General features: G+C 47.3%; 1 protein-coding gene across 7 annotated transcripts in view; it reads right to left on the bottom strand.

Annotated features, from left to right (window-relative positions):
• ctnnd2a (catenin (cadherin-associated protein), delta 2a) overlaps nucleotides 1-12,859 on the bottom strand; it is a 234,538-nt gene that overhangs the window by 109,133 nt on the left and 112,546 nt on the right. For 6 of the 7 annotated variants that reach the window (XM_076051063.1, XM_076051069.1, XM_076051062.1 and 3 more), the window contains 5 exons: nucleotides 10,074-10,134; nucleotides 7,745-7,961; nucleotides 7,395-7,512; nucleotides 6,589-6,721; nucleotides 2,882-3,055 (listed from right to left, as the gene is read on the bottom strand). In XM_076051063.1, coding sequence (XP_075907178.1) covers nucleotides 2,882-3,055; nucleotides 6,589-6,721; nucleotides 7,395-7,512; nucleotides 7,745-7,961; nucleotides 10,074-10,134 — 703 coding nt within the window. The remainder of the gene's footprint in view (nucleotides 1-2,881; nucleotides 3,056-6,588; nucleotides 6,722-7,394; nucleotides 7,513-7,744; nucleotides 7,962-10,073; nucleotides 10,135-12,859) is intronic. The other variant, XM_076051066.1, reaches the window with a different exon arrangement.

Genomic DNA, 12,859 nt, shown 5'->3' with positions numbered 1-12,859 from the left:
AAGCACACACAACTCTCAGGATTGTTTGCGCATGAATAAAATTAGTGGTTTGGTAACTGCGTCCGCCTCTTTCAGTGTCACTTCTTACAATAATTAGTTTTATCTTTTGTAGGGGGGACAGATACAGATTTACCATGGTTTTATGTCTTGAAGTGCACGTTTTTTTTCCATTTGCACCTCGATCCTCTACTTCTACCTTGTTTAGATTTGTGTTTGTGAGTTTGCATCGTTTCCACACCTGCAGCTGTTTTTCGCCAACTGAGGCGCATTAATCAGTCGTATTGTGTTTGGCCCTTGTCGGCCACCGTAGTTTTGTTTTCAGCTGCAATAAGTTTTTGTACCGTTGCGCTATTGCACAAGACCCCACGCACTGCTCCTTTAAGACAAAAAGGAGAAACCTTCTCACTCCTTTACCCCCGGACACACACACAAAAAAAAAAAATGCAACCACTTTCCCTTAAACTGCTATTGTTCCATCACCCTGCTCCTCTTCATGGCTAAGTGTCCTGTTAAGTAATACGGTCGCTGGGACTCTCCATAAAAACCGCAGGCTTCATTGGATGGGAAGTGCCTTGTTAAGAGCGGCTTTGAATTAGCACGACACCGTGCACGGAGGCGCTGCAGCTGTGTGCTCCTGTTTTTTTTTTTTGTTTTTTTTGTTCTTTTTCAATTCCATTTTTTTTTACTTATTTATTTTTTGGGGTAATGAACTAGCCGGCACAGGCCTCCGCACCGAAGGAGTGACTTATGGCATTAATTATATTGATCCATGCCAGCTTAATGAACCAATAATATGAGGCCGCCTCGGCGAAGGGGAAGGCGCGATGACATAATTAATGACTTGCCGCTCACCGTGTCAGCGCGGCCTTTATCAGTTAACTCTGTGCCGTCGCCCTCCGGATTACGGATCCTGATTACTCCCATCACGCGTCACTTTTTTCAAAAAAAAAAAACAAAAAAAAACACACACCGCCGAGCCTTAATTAAAGGCCCAGTCACTTCAAGGTGCAGTTGATCTTTTTTTTTCTCCTGTCGATGCGCCGCCCCCGCCGCCGCTCCACGACCGGGTGGGTGTGGGTGGCGCTCGCAGCGGGAGTCGAACGGCGGATCAAAGGCGACGCTCTGATCGAGAATGTCGCTCCGACGACGCCAGACAATCAGTTTCACAGCACAACAATATTGTAAACCTCCAAACTAATGGATTTGGCAATTAAATGTATGCCGCCTGGTCTAATTCACAGCCTATTGATTTCTTTTTTTTTTTTTTTTCCCCTCCAGCTCCCCCTCGCTGGAAGCGGGCGCCCGCAAATTTCCACTGTGAGTTTTCTTATGCCCATCTATTGAAACTACAATTACAAGACACAGTGAATTATAGATAACAGAGGATCCTCCTCTCCCCAGCCCTTCTGTCTTATTTATTTAATAAATTCCCCCTCACCAAAGACAATCCTATCGCCGCGCTCGCGCAGACTTTCCACCGGCAAATCAAAGCGCTGTCCCGCAATAATAAGAGGTTAAAAAAAAAAAAAAAAAAGGGACGGCCTCCCGACTCCGAGACGCGCTTCAAACGCGGCGCTGTGCGCTAACAGGCATATCTTGACTCGCTTTCAAGCGAGCGAAACTGATCAAGTCTGCGGCTAGTCTGAAGTGGCATATTTACTGCTGTGATTCTGACCCAAATGCTAATGATAGCTATTAAGGCTGGGCTGGTTAATGACATCTGAGGCAGGAGGGGGGCTGCGGGTAGGAGGGGGAGGCGGTGGGCGAACGCGCCGTGACCGACTTGGGTGTTTTCATGTGGGTGTGATATGGTAATTGGATTAACGCGGCGTACCTAAACCCACCAGTGAGATAAAGCTCAATAAGGCCCCATTAAAAATACACGCCTGGCAACAATGGAGCCGAGCTCAATTGATTGCGTCCGACTGCGCGGGTTCGACACGTCAGCGTCTCCGGCTGCAAAGTAAGAAAAACCTCAGAGTCTTTAAGAACGTGCTACCACGGTTAGCGATTTCATTTAAAAAAAAAAAAAAAAACTGAAAATGTGAGTGCTGCCATTTTCCAAATGACTGAATTTAAAGGCCCAGTGTGTGACATTCAAATGTACCTGTTAGTTGGAAATGGAATGAAAGACGCACGTGGGCGTGTTTTCTTTTTGGAATGGAGGTGTAGAAGTCGTTTTCGCCACAGGGCCCCGCCAGCATTATGGCTTCCCACAAAGGGAAAAGTGCAAGCCTGTTGAAATTTAATTACTCCTCAGCGCCGTTTCCATATTTTGTGATCATTTACTGATGTTGCCAGTACTGTCAATGCACTTGCGTGGAGCTAATACCACGGACTGTTCACCAGGTTAGGAAACCTACACCACTCCATCGATCAACGATGAATGAAGAGGTTTCAATGCCGCGGATCATTACACCCCAAAAGAATCTGATGTTGACACTTTGTAGGTCACAATAACCCACATTTAATGTAGGGTTCTGTAGTTTATGTCGTATGTGTTTTTTAATCTTTGTTTTTAAAGCACCCTAGACTTCCATTTCAAGACCGTGATACATTTTTTAAGCTCCTGCAGGCCAAATGTGAGGGCCAAATCTGGTCTTGAATTCACTATGCGTCAGTTAGATAAAGTCTTAAGAAGTTTTAATTTGCCCATAATGACTTTCATATCTATGCAAATAGCAGGTCTTCCTTATAAGGAGACGGCCGTGCTGCCCCAGCACATTTCTGCAGCGGCCCAGAAGGTGGATCTGCTTCGCTTTGGATCTGCTTCGCACACTTCCATCGGTAAAATAGCTGCCAAATCTTACACACTAGTCCTTAAAAAAGCAAATATTGGGGGGAAAAAAAACAAAACTTGATGGCTGCAACAGGGCCTTACCAGTGTTGTTGCGATAGGCGCCTGTGTCCGGCCCCTGGCTCTGGCTAAGGCTCCTCATGGGGCCCTTGTTTTGGTAGACACGCTCCTCATAGATGGGATCTATGTGGTGCTCCGGGGACCCCAAGGGCCGGATGGGTTCCTGACTGTGCTGACTACTGTAGGAGCCACGTGAGCCTGAAGAAAAGGGAATATATAGGTGTATATATATATGTATGTATGTTATGTTTAAGGAAAATACGGGAAGAGGATGGAAAAGAGCCCAACATGCGGGAGAAGTGCGGAACGTGAGGGAAGAGTGGCGGCAAGAAAAGAAAGCCAACGGATGGATGGGAGTTGAAGAGGAACATTGGAGAAAGGAGGAGGAGGAGAAGGAGAAGAAGGAGGAGGAGGAAAAGAAGGAGACAAAGAAGAAAGCAGATAGAGGAGATGACATGATGAAGAGAAGAAGTGAACGTGGCAGAAGCAGAACAACAAGATAATCTCGAGATAAAAAAGGGGGGAAATATAATAAATGATTCCCTGATTCAATCTCGTCCACTGTTACATCAGCTATCCGAGTCTCCGACGGTGCATTACTTACAGCCCGAACACAACGCCGATTCAAAGTTAGTGTGAATAGAATGGCAGTCCAGAGAGAGAGACAGACAGTTGCTTGTTGCAGAAGAAGTTGCACTGAAGAGATGCATAAAAAAATAAAAAAAAACAGTTTGATTCTAAAATTAGACATCGTGTTGTGCGTTTTCTGGCAGCGGTCCTTAAGACACGGAAGGTCGAGGAAGGCATTTTTTTTTGTGTGTGTGTGTGCGTGTTTGTGTGTTAGTTGCGCGGCAGAACGGACGCAGGGCCTCCCTCGGAAAAACCCACAACAGAACTGGAGAGACGGGGGAGGGAAAATAAAATAAAAAATCGAGACGCGCTCGTCTCTGGATGCGCGCGAGGAACCCGTGGGTGACGGAGAGAGCGGTCCGGCGGAGCTAATCTCACATCACATCGCATTAGAGCTCAGCCGGAAGTGAGTCCCCCGTGCTGCCGGAGGTATTCCTGGGATGCAGCGGGATGAGCGGCGGGGGAACGAACCAGCGTTTGTGCCCACTGTCTGCTTGATACGTCGTTAAGAAAATAATAACAGTAATTAAAAAACATAAAAAAAAAACAACCCTTCAGATCGTATTGGTGAGGATGTGGGACGTGTGTGAAAACAGCCCAAAGACAGCGTTTCTCAACTGGTGGGTCGCAACCCAAAAGTTGAACACGTTCGTGGGCAGTTTCTCCTTTTATGTCGGTTTTTTTCTAAAGGGATTTTAAAATATATGTATTTATAAAGAAAATGTTGGAATTTATTTTGCTGGACACACAACTCAATAGTTTCAATATTTTATTTTCGAGACGGTGGAATAGCATTTTAATTTTTTGTGTAGTACTGTGAAATAAATTTGGGTCGTGACTTCATTATACGGAAGACAACGTGGGTGCTGAGACCACCGCCAGTTGAGAACCTACTGCTCTGAGAAGAACCGGTTGCACGCAGGCACGCCGTCTTCGTGTTGTGCTACGGCTCGGGGATCAATGTCCCTTCGCTCTGCTGTGAAGCCGGAGGAGGCGAGTCGCCGGTTTCCCAAAAAGGGGTTGGCAGCAGGAAGTCCGTGTGTGTCCTCACACCGTGTCGATAGTAATGGACGTTGGGGGCCGCTGCGCTCAATGATTTATCACGCTTCCCCTCCTCGTCCTGGACTGGTAGAAGATGATTGAAAGCGGGACCGCAAGCTCCATCGGCGCATCCATCTTGCCGAGATCCAATAGAAAGCATTTTAATGCAGCGGTATTCACAATAATAGGGATTCCTGGCAAAAACCAGTCGGCAACTTCTAACTTTGAAAGTCCCATAAGAAGAAACTGAGGAAGGGACTGCTAGCTTCAACGAAAGAGTTTAGGGAGAAATATCGACTAGCTGCAGTTTTAATCAGAAACTGACGACATTTTTCAATATTTAAAGGTCAGAAAGAGCAATACAGATTTTTTTTTTTTTCCATCAGGCAAAGACTTTATGCTTTTATCCTAAGTGGCCTCGGCATGAGTTTCAGTTCAGTTACAAACTGGTCTGCCCGCCCCGTCACTTTCAAAAATGTTGCCTCCCGTTCAGAAACGCTTTCAACCGCCTCTCCCTCTGACGGAGATGAATCCATTGGAATCAGAGGGGACGTCGAGATTTAATGTGGGCAACTTCGCTTGAATGTAGGCATTCGGCACAAAGCACAGCCAGCGGTGAGTAGGTTTAATGATGACTCACAGAAAGATAAAAGAGGGACGAGATGAGCTGCAGCAGCGCCAGGTGTGAAGCAAGGAGAGGCTTTAACATTATTGACACGACAGCCGTGGAGCCCATTCGGCGATTGGACGGGACAGGAGTGAAAGCTGGCCGTATAAGTTGGTTCATAAAAGGGTGTTGGTCAGAATATGCATGAGCCGGCGCTAATTAGAGCCTCGGACACACCCATTAACAGCATGACTCATCCCAACGCTCCCCTCCTCCCTCATGCCTTCGCTCTTTGAAGTCCCGGTGAGTCAGTTTCATTTCTTTATTCATTTTTCCTCCCGCCCCCACTCACCCACCCACCCACCCCACTCGCCGCGCGACCGACTCGGGGAAGCGCTGACCTCTTTCTTCTGAAAGGGGAGAGGGAACTTCAAGAGGAGATGACAGAGCGACGCCGCTGAGAAAAAGAGGAGAGAAAAAAAAAAAAAAACGAAAAATAAAGGGACCGAAATGTGCTCCCGCAATATTTTATTCTGTAAAATATTTAAAGAGGACAACTAAGTGTAAAAACCAACTCTGGTCTTCCTAAATGCGTCTTCCCCCCCGAAGTGCAGTGAAAAAGGAGAGAAATAAAATCAGCCGAAATGAGAAAAAAAAAAAAAACACCCATGCATATATTAACAATTTCTCCCATCTCAGTTGGGTGGTTTGCAGCCTCGGAATGTCGCCGCAGCTGTGATTCCACCACCAGGAAAAGATGTCGAGCGACACATGTTTGGAGGTGGGCTCGGTAAAAAGGAGGTCTGAGCTGTCCGTCTAAATATGAGAGAGAGTTTTTTTTTTTCCCGCGACGCCCGAGTGAAACCCAACTCCGGCTTTTATTAACCGATAGCTTGTAATCATTTCCGCTTGCTAGAAGATCTGAGTCATCTGTTTTTCCGGCTTAGTGTAATGCTATTTCTGCCACTTGGGCCATATTTGTACACAATGGGCCGTATCACTCTGGCAATTTCATGCAGAAAGCACAGGGATGTAGGAATCCCCCCGCCCCCCAATTTTTTTCTTCTTTTTTTTTTTGGGCGGGCGACGGCTGTTTTACGCAGCTTAACTCTGCTGTAGAGTAGGTGCTCCGGCAGTGGAGCACCTCTCTGAACAGGCTTTTCACATGGAGCCTGATGTGCTTTTTACAAGGGACTATTACCCACTGGCTATACATACACGTGTGTGTGTGCGCGCGCGCGCGTGTGTGTGTGTGTGTGTGTGTGTGTGTATACATGGATCAATATGCCATAACAACACACACAAAAAAAAAGGTAGAGTCAAAGTCTTCCACCTCGTTGACTGATCACAGCTCTATCAGAGGAACACACAGCTCACAAAGCTGCTAGAACTCCCATTCAGAATGGATTTTGCGTTCGTGTGTGCGTGCATGCGTGTGTGTGTAAACACCCACCAGCTAGACTGCCAGGCCTCTGCAGTGTAGCAGTGGCGTAGAGCTCGTGGGAGATCTTGTACTGGTCCGAAGCGTGGTGAGCCGCCAGCCGTTTGGGAGACAGTGTGGCGTAGCTCCCGATGCCTGAACTCATCTGCCAAGACAAAGCGCCCGCCATTCGTTTCATGCACATCCTGATTTACTGCTATTTGTGCATATGCTTCATTTTGGCAGCTGCATGAGTAAGAAATGAAGTGGATTAAAACGATTGTGCTGTTCCAGCATCTGTTGTTGTAACATTATAATTCTAACTTGGTTCTTAAAGTTAAACATGTAAAAAAAATAAAAAATAAAAAAAAGGACTGATTTGCTATCTATACATATACATATATATATTCTTTCATGGTATATCGTGGAAGTATGGCAGCTGCTACTCATAAAATAAAATAAAAAGATTACATAAACTGACTCATATAGATTTTTTTGTTTGGGGATACAGCTCAATCTGTAATCGCTGCACATCTGCACCACGCCGCCCTCCGTCATGATTAAAGGTCTGACAGAGTGGGAAAAATGAGCCGAGTCGTCACTGCGACGCCCCGCTCCTTGCCTTGAATCAATTCCATAACTCTGCAATACCGTATCTGGGCGGACTAGCCGGCTTTCTATTACGGCTGACGCTAACGCAGAGCATTACCATCAGGGATAATAGCACCTGCGTGCAGTCTTTGTGACGTTGCGCCGGAACGGACGACATAAAAATCAAATCTGTAAAAACGATGTCGACGCACAGGAGGAGAAAAAGGGTTTGACAGAAGTCTGAGTACCTGGTGAAGAGGGGACGACGACGAGCTGGCCCCTCCCCCGGCCGCCGAGGAGTTGGGCGGAGAAGTGACCCTCAGCGGGGAGCCGCCCCCTCCCGCGGTCGTCACGGCAACGGTGGTGCTGCGAGACAGAAACGAGCGGTGACGCAATTTAGTCTGGAGACGACGGCGGAGGAGCTTTTCAAGGCACCAAACGCGCTTCACATTGAGCCCATTAGTCATTCACACCGCATTCACACTGGTGGTGGTAAGCTACACGTGTAGCCACAGCTGACGGAAGTGTGGCAGCCAATCTGCCAGTTGCCCGCTGTTAAAAATCAATACTTTCAACGCCGCCCCCCTCCCTCACTCACCTGTACGACTTTGCCAGCCGGTTGGCCGGGTTCTGTTTGCTGGGGGAGGAGGACGAGGGCAGGCGCTGGGTGGTGGCGAACGCCGGCGCGTCCGAGATGGAGCCCAGGCGCTGGAGCTTGCTGGGGGAGCCCGAGGCCGAGCCTCCGCCGCTGGAAAGCGGCGAGCTGACGCGCTGGCTGGGCAAGGTGGAGCTGGAGTAGAAGATCCCCGGGGAGCCTGGCGGGTGAGAGAAGGAGCAGAGTGAACGGAGGTGTGTGTGTGTGTGTGTGTGTGTGTGTGTGTGTGTGTGTGTGTGTGTGGGGGGGGGGGGTGTCATACTTGGGCGGGCTACATGTCTGGGTCATGCGAGGTCAAATGAAAAAAAAAAAAAAAAAAAAAGCAAGAAAATTGTCTCATCACAGCAGACGAGCTACGAGCCTCGTTCTGGTGGGAGCACCAGAAGAACCCCCTTGTGGGTTGCTACAAGGGGAGTGGGAGCCGGTGGAGGTGTTGCCGTCTGTCATAGCAACTGTCCGACACTCTCCACTGGGACCGCCGAGGCTGAGATTAGACTGGAACCAGGTCAGCAATTGACTGTGCTCTCCAAAAGAAATAGAAAATATCTCAAATATACGTCAACGGTTCGGGTTGAACAGATGAGCCGTGTGTTATTCTCATGAGCGTTCATCCAAAAAACCTTCGCAGCTCTCCAGTCAGTGTAATCTAGTAACCAAGTAATCCACTCCTGTAATTAAACTACTTTCTAGTAACAGAGTAATGTAACGGGATGACTCTGGCAAGACTGGTAATTAGATCATAATTACTTTATCAAGTAATGACAATGTCGCAGATTGATGATGAAGCCGTGTGTGCAAAGTCATTGATATGCGACGAGGCACCAAAACAAGGAAGCAGGCAGCGAAGAAAAAAAAACAAAAAAAAAGATTGTGTTTGATAGCTGGAAATACAAACATTATTTTGAGTTCATCTCGTCTAAATGAAAGAATATTGTGGTTTGTTGAACATTGTGCACAGGAAATTGCTAGTTTATCTTTTTTTATCTATCTATTTATTTCTATCTTTCTTAACTAAAGTATTTAGTCATTGATTACTTATGAAACAAAGTAGTTAAAGAGGTAATCAGATTACTTTTTTAAAAGAAGTACTCAGTGATCAGTAGTTGGATTACTGATATGGAGTAATCCCAACAAGCATCTAATTTGCAGTTTCAGCTTCCTGCTAGCCGGAAGCGGTGCGTCATTGTTAAAAGGGTTGATAAACACTCGACTGCAGGTGGGTGTCGCGAACCCGTGATTTCCAGAACGGCACGCACTCTTGTGAAAGTGGAGCGGGCGAAAAACAAGCAAAGCGAGAGTGGACTTTTCTCATTCCCTGCGAGTTCTTCTTCTCAGCCTCCAGACCCGCAGCGCCGCCGTTGGAAAACACTGCTGATGGGGTGCTTGCAAAGTGCGGGCGCCTTTGATAAGAAGGCGCACTCTTCCTTGAGCGCGAGCTGAAGTTGTTTTTGATCTTGATCAGAATCTCTACCGGGCCGCTCCCCTCGCACGGCTTTTCCCAGCAAACCCTCAGAACTGCGGCGTCGAGAAAACAGATTTTGCTCCGAGTGAAAATAGGCGCGAGGGGAAGATGAGTCTCGCGTCGTCGTCGTGGCTCCGTCTCGAAATAGTTTGACACAAAATTTCACTGCACCGTGCGTGGAGCTATATGATTGATTGGTTGATTGACTGGATTGAGTGATCAGTTTATTTAAGTGGCAAACACAATGATTGGTGCCGAGCCCTCATTGGCTTATTAGTCCCTGATCAATACATTTATCAAGTAATATTCCCACAATCACATAAAGGGGAACCTCTGCCTTCTCTTTGCATGAATAAAAATATAAGGTTCGATTACATAATCATTCTTAAGCTGAACATCCATTTCTAAGCTTTGGTTTCTTCCATACATCCTGTTTCCATTGATCTTCATATTTCATAAACCACCTTTGTCAGGCAAACTGTATGTCCCATTGCCAATTCCACGTCCTTCCCTCTAAACCGCAGGGTCTTGGGCGAAGTTGAGGAGGTAAGTGTTTATAATTAATGAAGGAGCCAAACACGTGGAGACATAATGCACGCTGCGAGGCTCTAAAAATATTCCACTAGTCCCGAGGTTTTTATTCCAATTCTCATGCACGTCTGTCAGCGTCTCCAAATGTCAGGTCTGTGTATCCGGAGCGCATCGTGCCACGCCAGATCAATTTACCATGCAGGAGGGGAGGAGAGGCGTCTCCGCAGGGGGAGAACGTGAGAGGGAAAAGGAAGAGCGACAGAGGTGGCGTCTTCTTACCTGACCCCGACCCACTTTGCGACTGCTGCTGCTGCTGCTGGGCCGCGCGGCTCGACGCCACCTGGAGGTGGAGGAGGAGGAGGACCCGGCGAAACCAGGAAGGAGGGAGGTCGTAGGGAGCGAAGAGGAGAAGAAAAGGGCGTTAGAGGGGGCGGGGGGAAGCAGAAGACTTGAAAAAGAATACAGTAGTAGTGGCTGTCGTCAGGAACTCTCATTCACACCGAGTTTCTGCCAAGACCTCTGAGGACTCCTTGAATGAACAAAGCGGAGCGGCCCGTAATGAAATCCCGGCGGAGGAAGAGGAGGGCGATTCGAACGGACTGGCAGAGGCGGGGAAAAAAAACCACAGAGTCCGGGGGAGCCCGGCTGACTCAAATCATTTGTCACAACGGCTCATTTAAACACCTCCTCGCAGGAAAAGCAGAGGGCGAAACCGCAGGGCCGCGCGCGCATTCGCGCCCTGCCGTCCACCGCTCACGGTCAAGTTAAATACGAGCGCAGGCGGACGGCTAATTGGATGGAAATGTCAGCTGCAACACTCTTACAGGTTATCAATACTCTGTGGGCAAAACGGATGTTTGTTTTTTTTTCTCCTGCATTTTGAAGGCCTGGTTTTTTTAGACGCTGATGATCTTTCATCCCAGACTCCCAGAATTTACCAAAGAAAGGTACAAGGCACAAGAAAATAACAGATTGAGCCCATTAAAAAAAAAAAACACAAAAAAGTTTCTCTCTCTCTCTAACAAAGCTTGGCGGCAGAGGCAAAGTGGTCTGAAAGGGTGGAAGCCAACAAAATTGGCCGTGGCAGTGGTCGCTATCCTCTGTGCCTCATGTGACATCACAAAGGGCCCATTTTCAGAGGTGGGAGCTGAGAGTGAAGAGAAGAGGTGCTGGTTGGAAACTGCGCTAAAACGTCCCGGCATTTTTCCGTTGACCGAGAGAGCGTGGGGGGAGGGGCCGGAGCGCGCTATCGCTATCGTGCTACGATAAGTTTCAGCTGGCTTCACGCGGGCCGGACAGAGACACGAAGCGGGCCGGATGTGGCCCGCGGGCCGTTGTTTGCCCATGCCTGTTATAGAGGAAAAGGACCAAGTGTGGTCTTTTCTACTTTCTGGGCAATAACAGGCTGCAGATGGATGTGATTGTCAGAAAAAAGAAGAAGTCTGCCAAATAGGAGATCTTCAAATTCACTGTTCGGGTTCCTTCGACCGTGACGCGATGCAATCTCACACCTACACAAAGCCAAGGGGGGCCTGGCGCACGAGAGCCGCTTGATTTTTTTTAATACATTCACCTCGGTCTCCAGGGACAGTCGTACCGTATACGCCAGCGCTCCCCCTGCAAGCTAGCTGCTACAGATGCCGCTGCAGGAGCCGCACAGCGGACTTCGAATGCATCATGGCTGCACGGTCGGACAGCGACGCATCACGCAGACTCAGCACGCCACCACCTTTGTAATCGCTGAAGAGACGGTCGGTCCCTCTTCCCACGCTCGGCGGGAGATCTTAAAATAGCGGTCGCTTCCCATGCATGGAGACTCCAGAACTTTGAATGTAGCGCGGCAACGCGAAAAGGGGAAGGGGTGAGCGCGCACGTGGGAGAGGAAAAAAAAAAAAAGGAGGAAAAGGCCACAAACATCTGGTCCAACCGTCAGCTACAGTTCTCACACACACACACACACACACACACACACACACACACACACACACACACACACAGAAAATGCTGTTTGTACAGTTCTCAGATAAATACCTGCAGTGAGAGGAGCCTGCTCGGCAATCCCCTCCCCCCCACCACCACCACCACCTCCACCGACCGACCATCCGCCCCTCAGATAAATATAGCAGCACGCGCAGACACACAACCTGAGCTGAGTGGATTAGCGCCCTCTCTGTCACAAAAAAATATCAATGCAGGGTCCAAAATGAGACCAACTGAAAGAAGGCAGGAAGGGAAATCGGTTGAAATGCACAATAGAGCGAATTATGTCTTCTGATTTGGTTTTCTTTCTTTTTCTATCAACATTATAGAAATAATCACAGACATTTCTTTTCTCAATCAGTTTCCATTTTATGCAAGCAAGGTGACTTTTCATATAAATATATATATATATATATATGACAGGAAGTCACTCAGAAACACAAGAGAATCTGGTTAGTTTTCAAAATAAAAGCAATTTTCAAAATAAAACACCGCAATTGACAAATGCAATCATATTTGTGTACGTTACATGTGTCAGTATCAGAGTGCGAGACAGATGAAACACACACACACACACACACACACACACACACACACACACACACACACACACACACACACACACAGTGAAATGGCCAATCCTTCATGCAAGTAAAAAGGAATTGTTCAATTTGTAAAGCTGAATGGTTCGGAGCATTGGCTTGAGAACACCTCAAAGTTTGAGGGGGTTTTTTTTGGACAGTATGTAAGTATGTAATCCAATCAAAATAAAAACAGAAACATTTCCTCAAAGAAATTATTACTGTTACTATTACTGTCACAATAAATATCTTGTGAAGTTACATATAGAGCAGGGTAAAAAATTTGCACTTAATTTGAAATTAATTGTGAGTTAACTCAGGACACTAATGCAATTAATCGACTGACAGCGCTACTATAACATTTTTTTAACCCATTATTCAACTGATGGGGCTTTTAATGGGGATTTTAAATCAGCCAACGCTGCAAGATAATAGTACTTTTTTTGTATTCACGGTCAATTGGAACCCCCGTGGTCGTCATCATAGCCGGCGGCAGCAACTTGT

This window comes from Nelusetta ayraudi, unplaced genomic scaffold (assembly GCF_046127955.1).
Source record: "Nelusetta ayraudi isolate G7.1 ecotype Tasmania unplaced genomic scaffold, CSIRO-AGI_Nayr_v1 ptg000132l, whole genome shotgun sequence".
Taxonomy (NCBI): domain Eukaryota; kingdom Metazoa; phylum Chordata; class Actinopteri; order Tetraodontiformes; family Monacanthidae; genus Nelusetta; species Nelusetta ayraudi.
Note: the sequence above shows the minus strand (reverse complement) of the source record. Positions and strands in the feature narration are given on the sequence as shown.